General features: G+C 42.4%; 1 protein-coding gene and 1 long non-coding RNA gene across 7 annotated transcripts in view; one reads left to right on the forward strand and one right to left on the reverse strand.

The window, feature by feature from the left end:
- Positions 1-15,088, reverse strand: part of meiosin (meiosis initiator) — a 108,187-nt gene that overhangs the window by 14,821 nt on the left and 78,278 nt on the right. For all 4 annotated transcript variants that reach the window (XM_073029373.1, XM_073029371.1, XM_073029374.1 and 1 more), the window contains 2 exons: positions 5,031-5,234; positions 1,097-1,347 (listed from right to left, as the gene is read on the reverse strand). In XM_073029373.1, the coding sequence (XP_072885474.1) occupies positions 1,097-1,347; positions 5,031-5,234 (455 nt within the window). The remainder of the gene's footprint in view (positions 1-1,096; positions 1,348-5,030; positions 5,235-15,088) is intronic.
- The window catches only part of LOC140716552 (uncharacterized), a 34,766-nt gene that overhangs the window by 6,948 nt on the left and 12,730 nt on the right, over positions 1-15,088 (forward strand). The window lies entirely within an intron of this gene.

Genomic DNA, 15,088 nt, shown 5'->3' on the forward strand with positions numbered 1-15,088 from the left:
CTATCGAATATTGAAAGGCCTAGATAGAGTGGATGTGGAGAGGATGTTTCCTATGGTGGGGGGCACAGCCTCAGAAAAAAACGATGTCTCTTTAGGACTGAGCAGGGGAGGAACTTGTTTCACCAGAGGGTGACGTATCTGTGGAATTCATTGCCACTGACGGCTGTGGAGGTGTGGTGAACTACATATACCTGTCTGGACACGCCCCATGCTGACTGCTCCTGTGGCTCCTCCCACAGACCCCGGTATAAAGGCGATTGAGGCCTGAGCCCGGCCCTCATTCTCCAGGATGTAGTATGGTGGTCAACTACTGCTTGTTCTTTCTTCCAGTTAATAAAAGCCGATATCTCGACTTCACGTCTCAGAGAGTTATTGATGGGCATCAGGAGGCCACGTCATTGGGAATATTTAAAGGGATATATTAACGGTTCTTGATTAGTAAGGGCATCAAAGGTTACAGGGAGAAGGCAGGAGAGTGAAGTTGAGAGGGATAATAATGGAATGGTGGATAAAACTTGATGAGTGGAATGGCCTACTTCAGCTCCTGAGTCTTATGATCTTATATACTGTATTACACCATCACCCCCTTGTTGAATTACTGTACACACTTCCCCGGGTAGGAAAAAAACTGTGCCACTCTCTCTCCCCATCTCAGTGAAATATGAAACTCTCCCCCCCATAGAACAGTACAGCATCTTATAGATATATCATATCTCTGCCTCTTCCCTCTCACACCTCCACTAAGCCCCCCCACCCGCTGAATTATTGTAACACACCTTCCTTCTCACAGAAAAACTTCAAAGAGGTTAACCTTATTTCTCATGTACACTGAAACATACAGAAAAATGTGTTATTTGCGTCAACAACCAACATAGTTTGTAATTTTCTGAGGGCAGCTCACCACACTTCCGGTCCAACACAGCAAGCCCACAACTTACTAACCATAACCCATAGGTCTTTGGAATGTGGGAGGAAACCGAGCACCTGGAGAAAACCCACATGGTCACGGGGGCAATAAACTTAAACTGCATCATAAACCCTCTGTGCACACTCCATGTCTCTGCTGTCTTGTACAATGTACGACTGTGTCCCCTACCTGATATACAGCCTCCTATTAACGCGGCAGAACATGATGAAGCCATTGACACACTTCTTCTTGAGCTGGAATGCGCAGCAACGCTTTCTGCGTACCCTGGGCTGCTTGGCGCGGTTGATGTTCTTGTTATGCTTCAGCTTGCTGGGAGCGGCTGGCTGTGGAAGTTTCCCCCTGTAGTGCGGAGTCCAGGTGATGTCATTATTCTCAAAGTCGTCGCTGGAGGAGAGGCAGTGCTCGCTCTCATTGCTGTTCTGCAGGGGGACACTCAGGAGTCATATAGCAATCCAATGCACAATCGTCATACATTTAACAAGCCAATTCTGTGGAGGATTCTCTAACAGATTAATATTTTGTGAAGCTGACCAGGGTGATAGTAAAACAGTTTATGAATAGAGTTTAAAGATAGAAAAGAGATCAAAGATTAGATTTATTTGTCACATCTACATAGAAACATACAGTGAAATGTGTCACTTTCATCAAATCAAGTCAGTGAAGATGTACTGGGGACTGCCCAGAAGAGTTCCTTTCTTTCAGCGCCAATATAGCTTGTGCACAACCCACTAATCTTAACACGTATAAAATTATGAGGGGCATAGACAGGGTGAATGGACATGGACTTTGCCCCAGAGTAGAGGAATCAAGAACAGAGAGTGCATAGGCTAGGGCAAGAGGGGAGAGATTTAATAGGAACCTGAGGGCAACATTTTCACCTAGAGAGTGGGCAGCATATAGAAAATGCTGCCAGAGGAAGTGGTTGAGGATAGTACATTAACAACAGCTAAAAGGCATGGTAGCATAGCATCGCTTTAGAGTGCAGCCCGCAATCAATGATCAGGTTTCAGTTCCTGACGCTGCCTGTAACGAATTTGTACTTACATGTGCTCTAAAGACCTATGGTTTGCTTATCTTTATTGTTTGTACAATTTGTTCTTTTTTCTGCACACTGTGTGTTTGACAGTCTCCTTTTTTAAGGTTGGTTTAAAGGGAGATGAGCCAAACACAGACAAATGGACATTTTCGTGCTGAAGTAATGATGATTGTTGCTTAGGCAATGAAAACTACATTTTCTCATGATAAACTACATATACCTGTCTGGACACACCCCCCCTGCTGACTGCTCCTGTGGCTCCTCCCACTGACCATGGCTCCTCCCACAGACTCCTGTATAAAGGCGATTGGGGCCTGAGCCCTGCCCTCAGTCTCCAGGATGTAGCATGGTGGTCAATTGCTGCTTGTTCTTTCTTCCAGTCAATAAAAGCCTATATTTCGCCTCACGTCTCAGAGAGTTATTGATGGTGCATCAATAATTAAAATGGAAAAGTCAAATTTAAATTATTATCGTGCAAAGGATTACGGACTATCACAGCAAGTGAATGCTGAAGCTGTCAATCATGATATTTAAGACAATGCAAAGAAAGGACAGTCAAATGTCTCCACATCCTTTGAAGTTTGCGAAGATTTGGCATGATATCCAAAACTCTGACAAACTTTAATAGATTAGTGGTGCAGAGTATATTGACTGGCTGCATCAAAGCCTAGTATGCAAACATCATTGTTCTTGAACGGAAAATCCTACAAAAAGTAGTGGAAACAGCCCAGTCTGTCACGGGTAAAGCCCTCCCCACCATTGAGCACATCTATGTGAAAATATTTTCGCAGGAAAGCAGCATCCATCATCAGGGACCCCTCCATCCAGGACATGCTCTCTTCTCACTGCTGCCAACAAGAAGAATGTACAGGGCCCTGAGGACCAGGTTTCGGAACAGTTATTACCCCCAACCATTAGGCTCTTGAACTAAAGGGGACAACTTCACTTGTCCCATCATTAAAATGGTCCCACAACCAATGGACTCACTTTCAAGGACTCTTCATCACCTGCTCTCAATATTTATTGCTTATTTATTATTTCTTTCTTGTTGTACTTGCACAGTTCGTTGTCTTCCACACAGTGAATGCCCTCGTTGGGCAGTCTTTCATTGATTCTTACAGATTTACTGAGTATGCCCACAAGAAAATTAATCTCAGGGTTTAAATGGTGACATATATATACTTTGATAATAAATTTAGTTTGAACTTTTAAAATGAAAATAGAGGAGATGGGGCTGCTGCAGAGCTACAAGATACAGTGAGCTCTATGCTTGAACTCCAAGGATTGAGTTAACAGCTCATGATGGAAAGTTATCCATTGAATGACATAAGACACCAATCCTACTTTTAAAAATATTCTTTACCTCTATTCTCCTTGTCTTGGCAACAATCATCTTTGCCCTACAGTTACTGATTCGTACCCACTGCTTAGCAGTGGTTCTCAACCTGACCCCTCGGTTAATAGTAGAGGTCCATGGCATTAAAAAGGTTGGGAACCCCTGGCTCACAGTTATAGAGTCATACAGCACAAAAACAGGCCCATCAGCCCAACATGTCCATGCCGATCAAAATGTCCATTTAATTGTGTTTTGGCCAAACCCTTTAAACCTTTCCTATCCATGTCCTAGTCAAAGTACTTAGCTAATGGGTGAGAGAAATGCATAAAATTGTAATTATGTGCCAACTGATACATCCCAAAGCTCTCTACAGACCAGCCTTTGAAATACAGTAAGCAAACTTCATCAGACAGTACATATATATTATGCAAATAATGTTATAGATAGAGAATTACTAAAGACTGGTGTCTACTAAAGTTGGGTGCTCCTGAGATGGCCTCCTCTACATTGGTGAGACCCATTGTAAATTGGGGGACCACTTCGTTGAGCACCTCTGCACCATCTGCAAAAGCAGAACTTCCCAGTGGTCAAACATTTTAATTCCCATTCCGTTTCCCGCACTGACCTGTCAGATTATGTATTGCATTGAACTGCTGCTGCGAAGTTAACAAATTTCACAACACATGCCGGTGATAATAAACCTGATTCTGATTCCTCTTGTGCCACAATGAGGCTACCCTCAGGGTGGAAAAGCAACACCTTATATTCCATTTGAGTAGCCTCCAACCTGCTGTCATGAACATTGATTTCTCCTTCCGGTAAAAAAATTTCTCCTCTCCCCTTCCTCTGTTCCCCACTCTGACCATTTACCTCTAATTACCTGCTTATCACCTCCCCCTCCTCCTTCCCTTTCTCCTATGGTCCACTCTCCTCTCCTATCAGATTCCTTCCCCTTCTGCCCTTTACTTTTCTCACCCACCCACCTCACCCTCCTTCCCCTCCCTGTCCTTTTTATTCTGGCATCTTCCCCCTTCCTTTCCAGTCCTGAAGAAGAGACTCAGCCCGAAATGTGGACTGTTTATTTCTTTCCTTAGATGCTCCCTAACCTGCTGAGTTCCTCCAGCAATTTGTGTATGTTGCTCTGGAATTCCAGCATCTGAAGAATTTCTCATGCTTACTATGGACTTGTCTCTGACTGTGTATTTTTAACTGCACTATTGTCTTGTTTTACACAGTTTTTTTTCTTCACTGACACTGACTTGTATAATTTATGTTTTGTGTGTTGTCTGAACCTACGTGCCTGGGATGCTGCTTTAAGCATGTTCTTTGTTGCACCTCACTGTGCCTGTGCACATAACAATACACTTGACATAATTTGACTTGAACCCTCTTTCAAAGTACTCAGAGTCCTGCATGTCGAAAAAAATCCAATTCACTTGAGAAGATAAAGCTGGTTTAATTAACATTTCAACTGAAAGATTACACCTTCCACTGTGCATGTCAGACTGGGTTTTAAATTTAAATCACCAGAGTGGAACATGAACCTCCAGCGATCTGATTCGTGATTCACAAGTTATATTCTTATACTCTGAAGTACCTCAGAAAAATTAGCAGGGCAGATTTTTTAATGTTAGCTCTGCAGTCACTGTGAGAGCCTGGAACTATCTTTAAGAACACAAAAGGTATACAAACACAAAAATAATAAGACCAATTATGATAGAGTAAATAACCTCCTGCTGAAGACGCTTGTCCCACTTCTCTGAGCTTGGGCAGATCTGGCATGAATTCTCCCCTGAAGACATACTATCGGCCTGGCTGGACTCAGATTTGCTCGTTTCACTGTATGGGAGGTAGCAGTGGTCGAAAATGAAGGTTGACTGGAAGGAGTCAGAGGTGATCAGTGGTGTTTCTGGCACAGTTTGGTCTGGATCATCCTGAAAAAACCAAAGCAAGGAGATATTTGATTAATGACTCAGCCAACAATCTTCTGCCTATCCTCCCACTATTTTCCCTAAAGACACTGATTTAAGCCAGTACAGTTCCTCAGCCAGTGACTTTTGGTAGGCCACTCAACCTTGGGTCGAGAATGTAGAACACTCCAACCCTTCGGCCCGAACTGACATGGTGTAAAATTAAACTAAATCTCTTCTGCCTGCACATGATCCACACACATGCACACACAAATGCTGGAGGTATTTCAGGGGAGCCATATCTTGAATAGTCTTCACAGTATATCACAGACACAAAGATTTTGCAAATGCTGGAAATCTTGAGCAACACACACAAAATGCAAAACACTGGGCAATTTTGTGTATTACTCAAGATCTCCAGCAACAACACAATCCATATCATTCCTTTTCCTGAATATTCATATGTCTACGTAACAGCCTCATAAACACCATTACCATATCTGCTTCCACCACTAACCCCAGAAGCCTGTTCCAAGCATGCACCACATGTCTAAAACAACTTGCCCCACCCATCTCCTTTAAATTTTCCCCTTTCACCGTAGATGCACTCCTTCTAGTACTTGACATTTCTAACTTGGGGGAAAGGATCACAAGACATAGGAGCAGAATTAGACCATTCAGCCCATTGAGTCTTCTCCGCCATTCCATCATGGCTGATTTATTATCCCTGTCAATCCATTCACCTGCCTTCTCCCTGTAACCTTTGACGCTCATACATATCAACCTCAGCTTGAAAAATGACTTGGCCTCCACAGCTGTCTGTCTACATTATCTATGACTCTCATAAACTTCCATCAAGTCTCTCCTCGGGCCACTAATGCCCCAGACGCACCCAGGTGTGGGACTGGAGTACTTCACAGAATTGTTTTTGTTTTATAATCCTGCTCGAGCTCTCAGGTTTTCTTCCGCCAGTCTCTTAAATGTAAACAATCTCCTTCAAAAGACAATTTGCAGGTCAGCTTTTTTGAACTACCCTCCAAAATATGTAAAACTAAAAGGGATGCTGACTTAGTTGACACTTTTGCTCAAAATCTATTTGTTTAACCTTGCTTATAACTAATAATCTTTTTGACTTTAATTTTCATGCTTATTTTTATATATTTTATTATTTTTACTTTTTATTTTAGTTTTCATTATAAATTTCATATTTGTACTGTTATCCCATGAAATTTCTGGTTTAAAATGACGTCATCGAAAATGGGCAACAGCTCACTGGTGGCTTGTAAAGCAAAAAATACAACTAAATACTTCTATTAATACATTTTTTCTGTGGAAAATTGCGGTAACTGATCACCGTAAACAATGAAAAGACAAGCAAAGGAGAGGCGTGTGAGAGCAATGCAAAGTTGGAGGGAGGTTGAGGCATCGTCGAGATGGAGTCACAGTCAGAAATGGAGTTGGAGCAGGTGGAGCAGAGAAGTTTCGGACCCCATCCACCTAAACCAAGAGAGAATAAAGTCTGATCGAGCTAAACGCGGGGCTGATTTGGAAATATGGATCTGAACGCCCAATTGCGTTTGCTTCAAGATCACTGACAAGCGCAGAATGCAACTATGCACAGATTAACCGAGAGGACTTTAATCTAGTATGGGAAATAAAGAAGTTCCACCACTAACTCTGTGGACAAAAGGTTACACTACTGACAGATCACCAGCCCCTTGTGTCCATGTTCAATCCCAGGAAGGGAATTCCAGTGATGACTGCTACTTGGTTATAACACTAGGCACTATTCCTAGGAGTCCACTCTTATGACATAGAGTTCAATGGTACCGAACAACACAGCAACGATGATGGCTTGTCAAGTCTTTCACTATTAGCAAATGAAGAAGAAAAGTCTTCCACACCACACTGGTGGACAAAAGGGACCAAGGAATGACCTGACATTGTCAAATGTCAATGACATCACCATGCAAGGTTGGCCAGTTCACGGTAACCCTGTGTTTTCAAAGTTCTCAGTGAGACGAGACCAACTGTCAGGATGTCAATGAATGCTGATGTGTGAATCTCATGTTGTGGTTCCTCTAAACTGCACAGCAGAGTGTATTAAAATCTGCATGAAGGACACCTGGGTACAATCAAGATGAAGAGTCTCACCCAAAGCTACGCGTGGTGGCTGATAATAGATAGACAGATTGAAGATTTGGCCAAAAGCTGTTCGGGATGCCAAAGTCAAAAATGCATTCCCCCCCCCCCCCCAGGCAGCGTTACACCTGCGGGAGACAAGACACCTACCAAACCTAATGCCATTCCACAGAGGCAGCACGAGACCATTATCATTGACAACACACCTGCCAAACCTGATGCTACTCCACAGGTCCAGAGGCTGTGGAGTCTTTATGGGGTCTTTCAGGTCTCTTGCTATGTGGCTGCCTGTATGGAGACGGATCTCAAGGCTGTATGATGTATACATACTTTGATAATAAATGTACTTTTAACTTTGATTGCAAAGCACTTTGAACGATGTCATCTGTGTGAAAAGTGCACTATAAATAAAGTTATTATTATTTAACTAAGATCCAATATCCACCTTCCCACAGGAATGAGTGTACTGGAAATCATGGTTGACCTTCCTGCTACTCCAGGGGCACAGAAACCACTTTAGTGTCCTTGCTGTTGTTATTGCCAGTATGTGAAACATCCCAGAATTTATTGTGGTTCGGTACCAAGCATAAAACACAGGACAATACCATAACAGACAACACAATATAACCAACAATTTACAAGAGCAATCAACAATTAGCAGAATGGTCACATGCGCAAATGTCAATAATCAAACTTAAATAAATGTGAACATATGAACAGACTCAATAATTATCAACAGAAAAGGAGAGCAGGAAAGACCATTTTGTGGATGTTATGTAGTGACAGGGTATTCCACCTGAGTGAGTTTTGTTGAGAAGCTGGAAAGAACAGGAATGAAGCTTTGGAGATGATGTGTAGTCCTGGTGGCAATGGACTTGTAGTGGCTCCCTAATGGTAATTTGGTGAATAGGTGATACAGACTCAGTTGACACTTTTAATGATAATATGACAATTTATCTTATTGTTAAGAGTCATGCAGTTTAAATCACTGCTGCCTTGAAGGAGGTGTACCAAGAATATCCAGAACTCACCTGCAAACCCCGGGCACTGAGTTACTGTGGCACCAGTACACCAAACGATAGCTTCAGCTGTAATTATACATGTTGCTAGATGACATTTTGAACTGGTCCCCTCAGTTCTTTGTATAATTTTATTGGTACTCCTGTATTTTTAATGAATTGCATCTGGTTCTGGTGGTTGCTTAGGGTGTAAATTGTGCAGATAAGAAACAATACTGTGAACATTGTATTCGTTATCTCTGACAGCCAGACCAAGCACTAGGCACCTCTCTAACTTATATCCTGAGATTTATATTTCAACCTACAAATAGCTGGGTGGGTGGTGGGAGCGAGGAAAGGGCAATACTTTACTGTGATTGTTTTGTTGCTGTGTTCTGTATTGTTCTGCTGAGCATTGTGGGTATGGCACTGGAATGTGTGACAACAGTTGCAGGCTGCCCCCAATACATCCTTGTGTCTGTTGGTTTTCCATGCAAACAACACATTTCACTTTATGTTTTGATGTACATGTGATAAATAAAAATATCTGAATATGAATATTAAAATTTGGTCTATATTCATTTTAACTTGATTTTTGAAAGGGTAATATGTTTTAAGTTTAGTATAACTATATAAAGTTATAAGTTATGTTATATATTAAGTGTATATATTTCAAAGTTCAAAGTAAATTTATTATCAAAGTACATATATGTCATCATTCACAACCCTGAGATCCATTTTCTTGCAGGCATTCACAGTAAATACAAATAAACAATCAATGAATAACTGCATACAAAGATGGACAAACAACCAGCGTGCAAGAGACAACTAAATAATAAATAAACAACCAAACAAACATTGAGATTATGAGTTGTTGAGTCCTTGAAAGTGAGTCTGTAGGTTGTGGAGTCAGCTCAGTGTGGGGTGAGTGAAGTTATCCCGTCTGGTTCAACAGCTTCACAGCTGAGGGGTAATAACTGTTCCTGAACCTGCTGGTGTGGGACCTGAAACTCCTGTACTTCCTTCCCGATGGTAGCAGAGAGAAGAGAGCACATCCTGGGCGGTGTCAATCCTTGATGACAGATGCTGCTTTCCTACAACAGCACTCTTTGTAGATTAGCTTAATGATGGGAAGGGCTTTCCCTGTGACCTATGCCTTCTTTCTAATGACACTTATGTGTTGTACACAGGACAGATGATAACATGAATAATTTAAAGCTACTGACCCTCTTCACTTCTGATCCCCTGTTGAGGACTGGCTCATGCTTTCTCCTATGGTGAATGATCAACTCCTTGGTTTTGCTGACAGTGAGTGAGAGGTTTTTGTTGTGACACCAGTCAGCCAGATTTTCAGCCTCCCTCCTATGTGAGGGTTCATCACCACCTTTGATTCGGCCAATAGCGGTGCTGTCAACAAACTTAATATGGCATTGGTGCTCTACTTAGTCACAGAGTTATAAGAATGAAGTGAGTGGAGCAGGGGGCTAAGCACACAGACTTATGGTGCACCCATGTTGATGGAGATTATGGAGGAGATGTTGTTGAATGGACTAGGGTCTGCAAGTGAAGAAATCGAGGATCTAGTTTCACAGGGAGGTATTGGGGAGGTCTTGCAGCTTATTGATTAATTTTGATTAATATTGAATGCCAAGCTGTAGTCAACGAAGCACATCCTGATGTACGCACCTTCACTGTCCAGATGTCCTAGGGTTGAGTGAAATGCAAATGAAACGGCATCTGCTGGTGACCTGCTGTGCCAGTAGGCAAATTGGAGTGGATGCCAAGTCACTCCTCAGACAGGAGTTGATATGTTTCATCAGCAACCTGTCAAAGCATTTCATCATTGTGGATTTAAGTGCTACAGATGATAGTCATTGTGTCAGGTTACTGCATTCTTCTTGGGCTCTGGTGTGACTGAAGTCTGCTTGAAGCAGGTAGGTCCATCAGATTGCTGAAGCAAGAGGTTAAAGATACACAGAGAGTGAAGGGTGACTGGGGTGCACTGCTGGGGTGGTAAAGGCAAATAGAAGGAATTAAGAGGCTTTTAGATAGGCACATGCAGAGAATGGAGCGACATGTATATTATGTAGGCAGAAGGGTTTTGGTGCCATTAGCTTGTTCCTGCACTATACTCTTCTACATTCTATTAAAAATGTAAATAATTGTGTGATCAAATAAACGTGTTGGCATTAAATAAGCACAAGCATGTATGTCTTTCAATCCTATCGATTCTTCTAATCCAAGGGAGGTTAGAGGCATCAGCCAGAAATACTTTGCGGGTCTATGGGGAGAGGAGGAGAATGGGTTCGCTCTACAAAGATCCAGTGTGGACTAGATGGGCCTAAAGGCTTCCTTGTGTACAGAAAAGATTCAATGATATCTATGTAACATCGTGGCTAGCACGAGAGGGCATAGATTTAAGGTGCTTGGAAGTAGGTACAGAGGAGATGTCAGGGGTAAGTTTTTTACACAGAGAGTGGTGAGTGCATGAAATGGGCTGCCGGTGGCGGCGATGGAGGTGGAAACGATAGGGTCTTTTAAGAGATTCCTGGATGGCTACATGGAGCTTAGAAAAATAGAGGGCTATGGTAAGCCTAGGTAGCTCTAAGGTAAGGACATGTTCGGCACAGCTTTGTGGGCCGAAGGGCCTGTACTGTGCTGTTGGTTTTCTATGTTTCTATGAAAGGAAGACATTTTAAGGACTGTTTGAAAATAAGAGGAGATCTTTGGGGAGTGAATACCAAAAAAAACCCCTTAGACAGCAGAAGGTACAGTGCGAAGGAAGGAGTGATTAAGTTCAGAGATAATTAAGTACGCTGAATTGGATGAGTGTAGAAATCTTGGAAGGATGTAGGGCAGAAGGAGAGTACAGTGATCAACTCTGAGCCCTTTGGGTCCAAATGCCTCGATACTACAAGAAGATATAAATTACACAATTCAGTAACAACTGAATCAGATCAACCAGAGGAGTAACAGATTTAGCTGTCTGTCTATCTGAATTTCTACTGCAGTGAATGTCAGGACAGTAAAATTAATCTCAGTGCCACTAATGCATCTACATGAAACATTGCCATAGAAAAGCAGAATCCATCATCAAAGATCCTCATCACCCAGGCCATACTCTTTTCTCACTGCTGCCACCAGTAGAAGGTACAAGTGCCTCAGGACTCACACCACCTGATTTCAGGAATATTTACTACCCCTCCAACATCAGACTCTTGAACAAAAGGGGAAAACTACACTCATTCTATTTCTGGTGTTCTCACAACCAATGATGTCACTTTAAGGACTCTTTACCTTGTTACTTCATACTGCTTACTGTTACTGTTCTATAGATTTGTTAAGTCTGCCCACAGGAAAAGAATCTCGGGGTTTATGTGGTGGCATGCATGTACTCTGATAATAAATTTTACTTTGAACTTTAAACCAGACTGGCAAAGATCACAAAGCATCGATTATTACCCTGCAACCAGGCTACATGGTACTACAGTGGAGTGGTTAGTATAACACAACACCAGCGGTTGCAATTGGAATTCAATACCCCTTGCTGCTTGTAAGGAATTTGCATGCTCACCACTCATGTTTCCTCCAGATGCTCCTGGTTTCCTCCCACATTGCGAAGACGTACAGTTAGGGCTAGTGAATTGTGGGCATGCTATGTCAGTTCCCATGGTGACAACTGTGGGCCGCCCCCAGCATATCCTTGGACAATGTTGGTCGTTGACATGATGTATCCAATGTATAAATAGCAAATGAAGTTAATTTTTAATCATTAATCTTTTCAACCTCTCATAGAAAGTGTAAGGTCATAAATCTGGCTCGTATTCCTTTAAAGATTTGGATAGAGGGGAGGAGCTAAGATGACGACAGAGGGCGATAGCTCACCTGCGAAACAGCTTAAATTCTTCCTCTGCTGGAACAAGAGGGGGTGGGGGAGGGTTGATGCTTTGCTGCTGCTTGTGTGTGGGAGGGGGTGAGGGGCTTTGGGGTTCTAACGTTTTTCTGTCATTCATTCTTTGGGGTTTGCTTCTGTTTTGTGGACATCTGGAAGAGTAACAGTACACTGCATACATTCTCTGATATTAAATGGAACCATTGAATCATTGATGTATGTAACTATAATGGGGTTTGATTATCTTTCAACTAGGAGTGAAATTAAGAAATATTTCTCATACAAAGACAACAGAATTTACAGCAGAGTAACAGATCATTCAGCCCATCTGTTCTGTGCTTTGCACAAGCCTCTCCAAAGCATACTTCATCACAACCATCCGATGGGTCATTCTGAATCTGAATTCACCCTTCCCTCCCTAAGGGCCATTAACTGTAATCTTTAAGACTGAGGATGGTATCCTGCTATTGTGCAGGAATCAGGAGCAAGAGTCAGACATTATTTAAGAAAAGTGGATCAGGTGAGGAGGTCACATTAATGAAGCAACCTTGATGTCCTCTGTAGACTAACAGACTGTTAGGACTCGTTGTTAGGTCTCATTGATGCATCATGGCCAAAATACCAGAAAGCAAAGCATGAATGAAAGGGAAACAGAAAAACCAGCATTTATGCGGTGTTTTCATTAATTAGAATGACCCAAAGCACTTGATAGCTAATGATGTGAAGTGCATGTTGTAAAGCAGGAAATGTTGCAGTCAATCTGTGCAGAGTAAAACTTCATACACAATGTAACATGGCCCAGATCATCTACATTAGTAATTTTGACTGAGGGATAAGTATTGAGTTCAATATTTCCTATCCATCTGGAGGTGGAGCAGTTAGCCCAACGCTTTACAGCATCAGCTCTAAGATTCAGGTTTGATTCCTGGCACAGTCACAGGCTGGTGGCTTAGTGGCATCAGCGTCGGACTTTGGAGTGAAGTTCGAATCCAGCCGGCTCCCAAAAACCTGGAGAAGAATGGGCTCCGCCAGGTTTTGGATGCGTAAGACACACCTTATGATGAGCAATCACCAAAAGATTGGTGCAAGAAGCTTGTCATGACGGCGTCCCGATGACTCCACCAGGAGTTAAGGGCGCACACACACACATTTCTTCTTCTTTGGTTGTCCATTGGAATCCAATGACAGTGAGATCTATACAGTCCTATCCTGGACCCATGCAGGTGGGACATGTATATGTGGTGGTAGTGCATGGCTGCATTTCTCCTGGCTCTCTTCTGCTGTCTTCTGGTTGTTCGTTCCATCTCCAGAATACGAACCCCATCCTTACGTAGCTGTCGCCAAATGTTACGGTCAGCAGCAACATCCTCCAGGTCCTCGGGTCTGATCTTGCACTTCCTTAAAACATTCTTCATCTGATCCTTATGGTGCTTCTTTGACCCTCCAGCTGAGAGTTGACCATGATGTAGCTGGCCGTATAACACTCTGTGGGGTAGCCGATTTGGGGGCATCCTTATCACGTGCCCCAACCATTGCAACTGACGCTGGGTGATAATGGCCTCAATACTTCTGCAGTTGGTCTTTACAAGTATTTCAGTGTGAGGCACCCGCTCACGCCAAGTAATTCCTAGGATGTGCTGAAGGCAGCTTATGTGGAAGCGCTCCAAGGACTTGATGTGGTGGCTGTAGGTTACCCAAGCTTCACAGCCATAAAGGAGGGTGGTGACACAGACCGCTTGGTATACAGCGACCTTTGTGGAGGGACGAAGGCTCCTGTTCTGAAAGACTCTACGCCGGTCTCCTGATGCCTGTTTAATGCAACTATAGATGTCGTTGTCAATGCCGCCATCCTCAGAGAGAATGCTCCCCAGATATTTGAAAGATGGCACTACTGACAGCTTTTCATCACCAACCGTGAAGGCAGGTAGGGTGGGTGGGACACTGGTACTCCACTGGCAAACCACTTCTGTCTTGATGGTATTGACAGTCAGCCCCATCCTGCTGTACGCTCTCACTGCCACAGCAAGGACAGTCTGAAGATCCTCTAGAGCAGTGGTTCCCAATGTGGGGCGTACACCCCACAGGGGGGTAATTTGATTTTTAAGGGGGGCAATTCGAGAATGAGTTATTAACAGTGAATTTTTTCTAGTAAGTCTGTGTGAGTATGAGTGTGTGTGCGAGTTAATACATATGTGTATATACAGTATGCATACATAAAAATGTGTGTATGTACATGTGTAATTGCGTATGTACTGTATATATAGTGTATCACCATCATTACAACCATCAAATGGCTTTCATAATTAAATTAATGAATTGACTGATGTAGGAAGGAACGAATGAACAGGGATCCTCAGACAGGATGAAGAGGTCAATACTCCCCAATGCCATTAGGCTTTACAATTCTACCGCCAGGACTTAAGAACTTTTTAAAAGCTATTATTAATGCTTTTTGAGATAGTGATTTAGATGCATATCATATTTTTTATTGAGTTAAGTATTGTATGTTATTAGTTTTGCTACAACAAGTGTATGGGACATTGGAAAAAAAAGTTGAATTTCCCCATGGGGATGAATAAAGTATCTATCTATCTATCTGAACAAGTCCAAACGCGTAAGAAACTCGTACGAGGTCGCGCCAATGCTGCTTTTTGCAGTAGCTTTCGGTTCTTGGTGGTGTGAAGGTGTGTACATTGCGTCATCTCTTTTAAACCGTGTATCTGTCTTTGTATGCTGTAGAAATGAATTGGCATTGTTTTATTTATTAATTATTATTATTATTTTAATATCACTTAATGTTCTTTTTTTTTACAATTTCTTAGTAATTTCTTCCTCAGAACTTTAAC

The sequence above is a fragment of the Hemitrygon akajei genome, chromosome 25 (genome assembly GCF_048418815.1).
Source record: "Hemitrygon akajei chromosome 25, sHemAka1.3, whole genome shotgun sequence".
NCBI lineage: Eukaryota > Metazoa > Chordata > Chondrichthyes > Myliobatiformes > Dasyatidae > Hemitrygon > Hemitrygon akajei.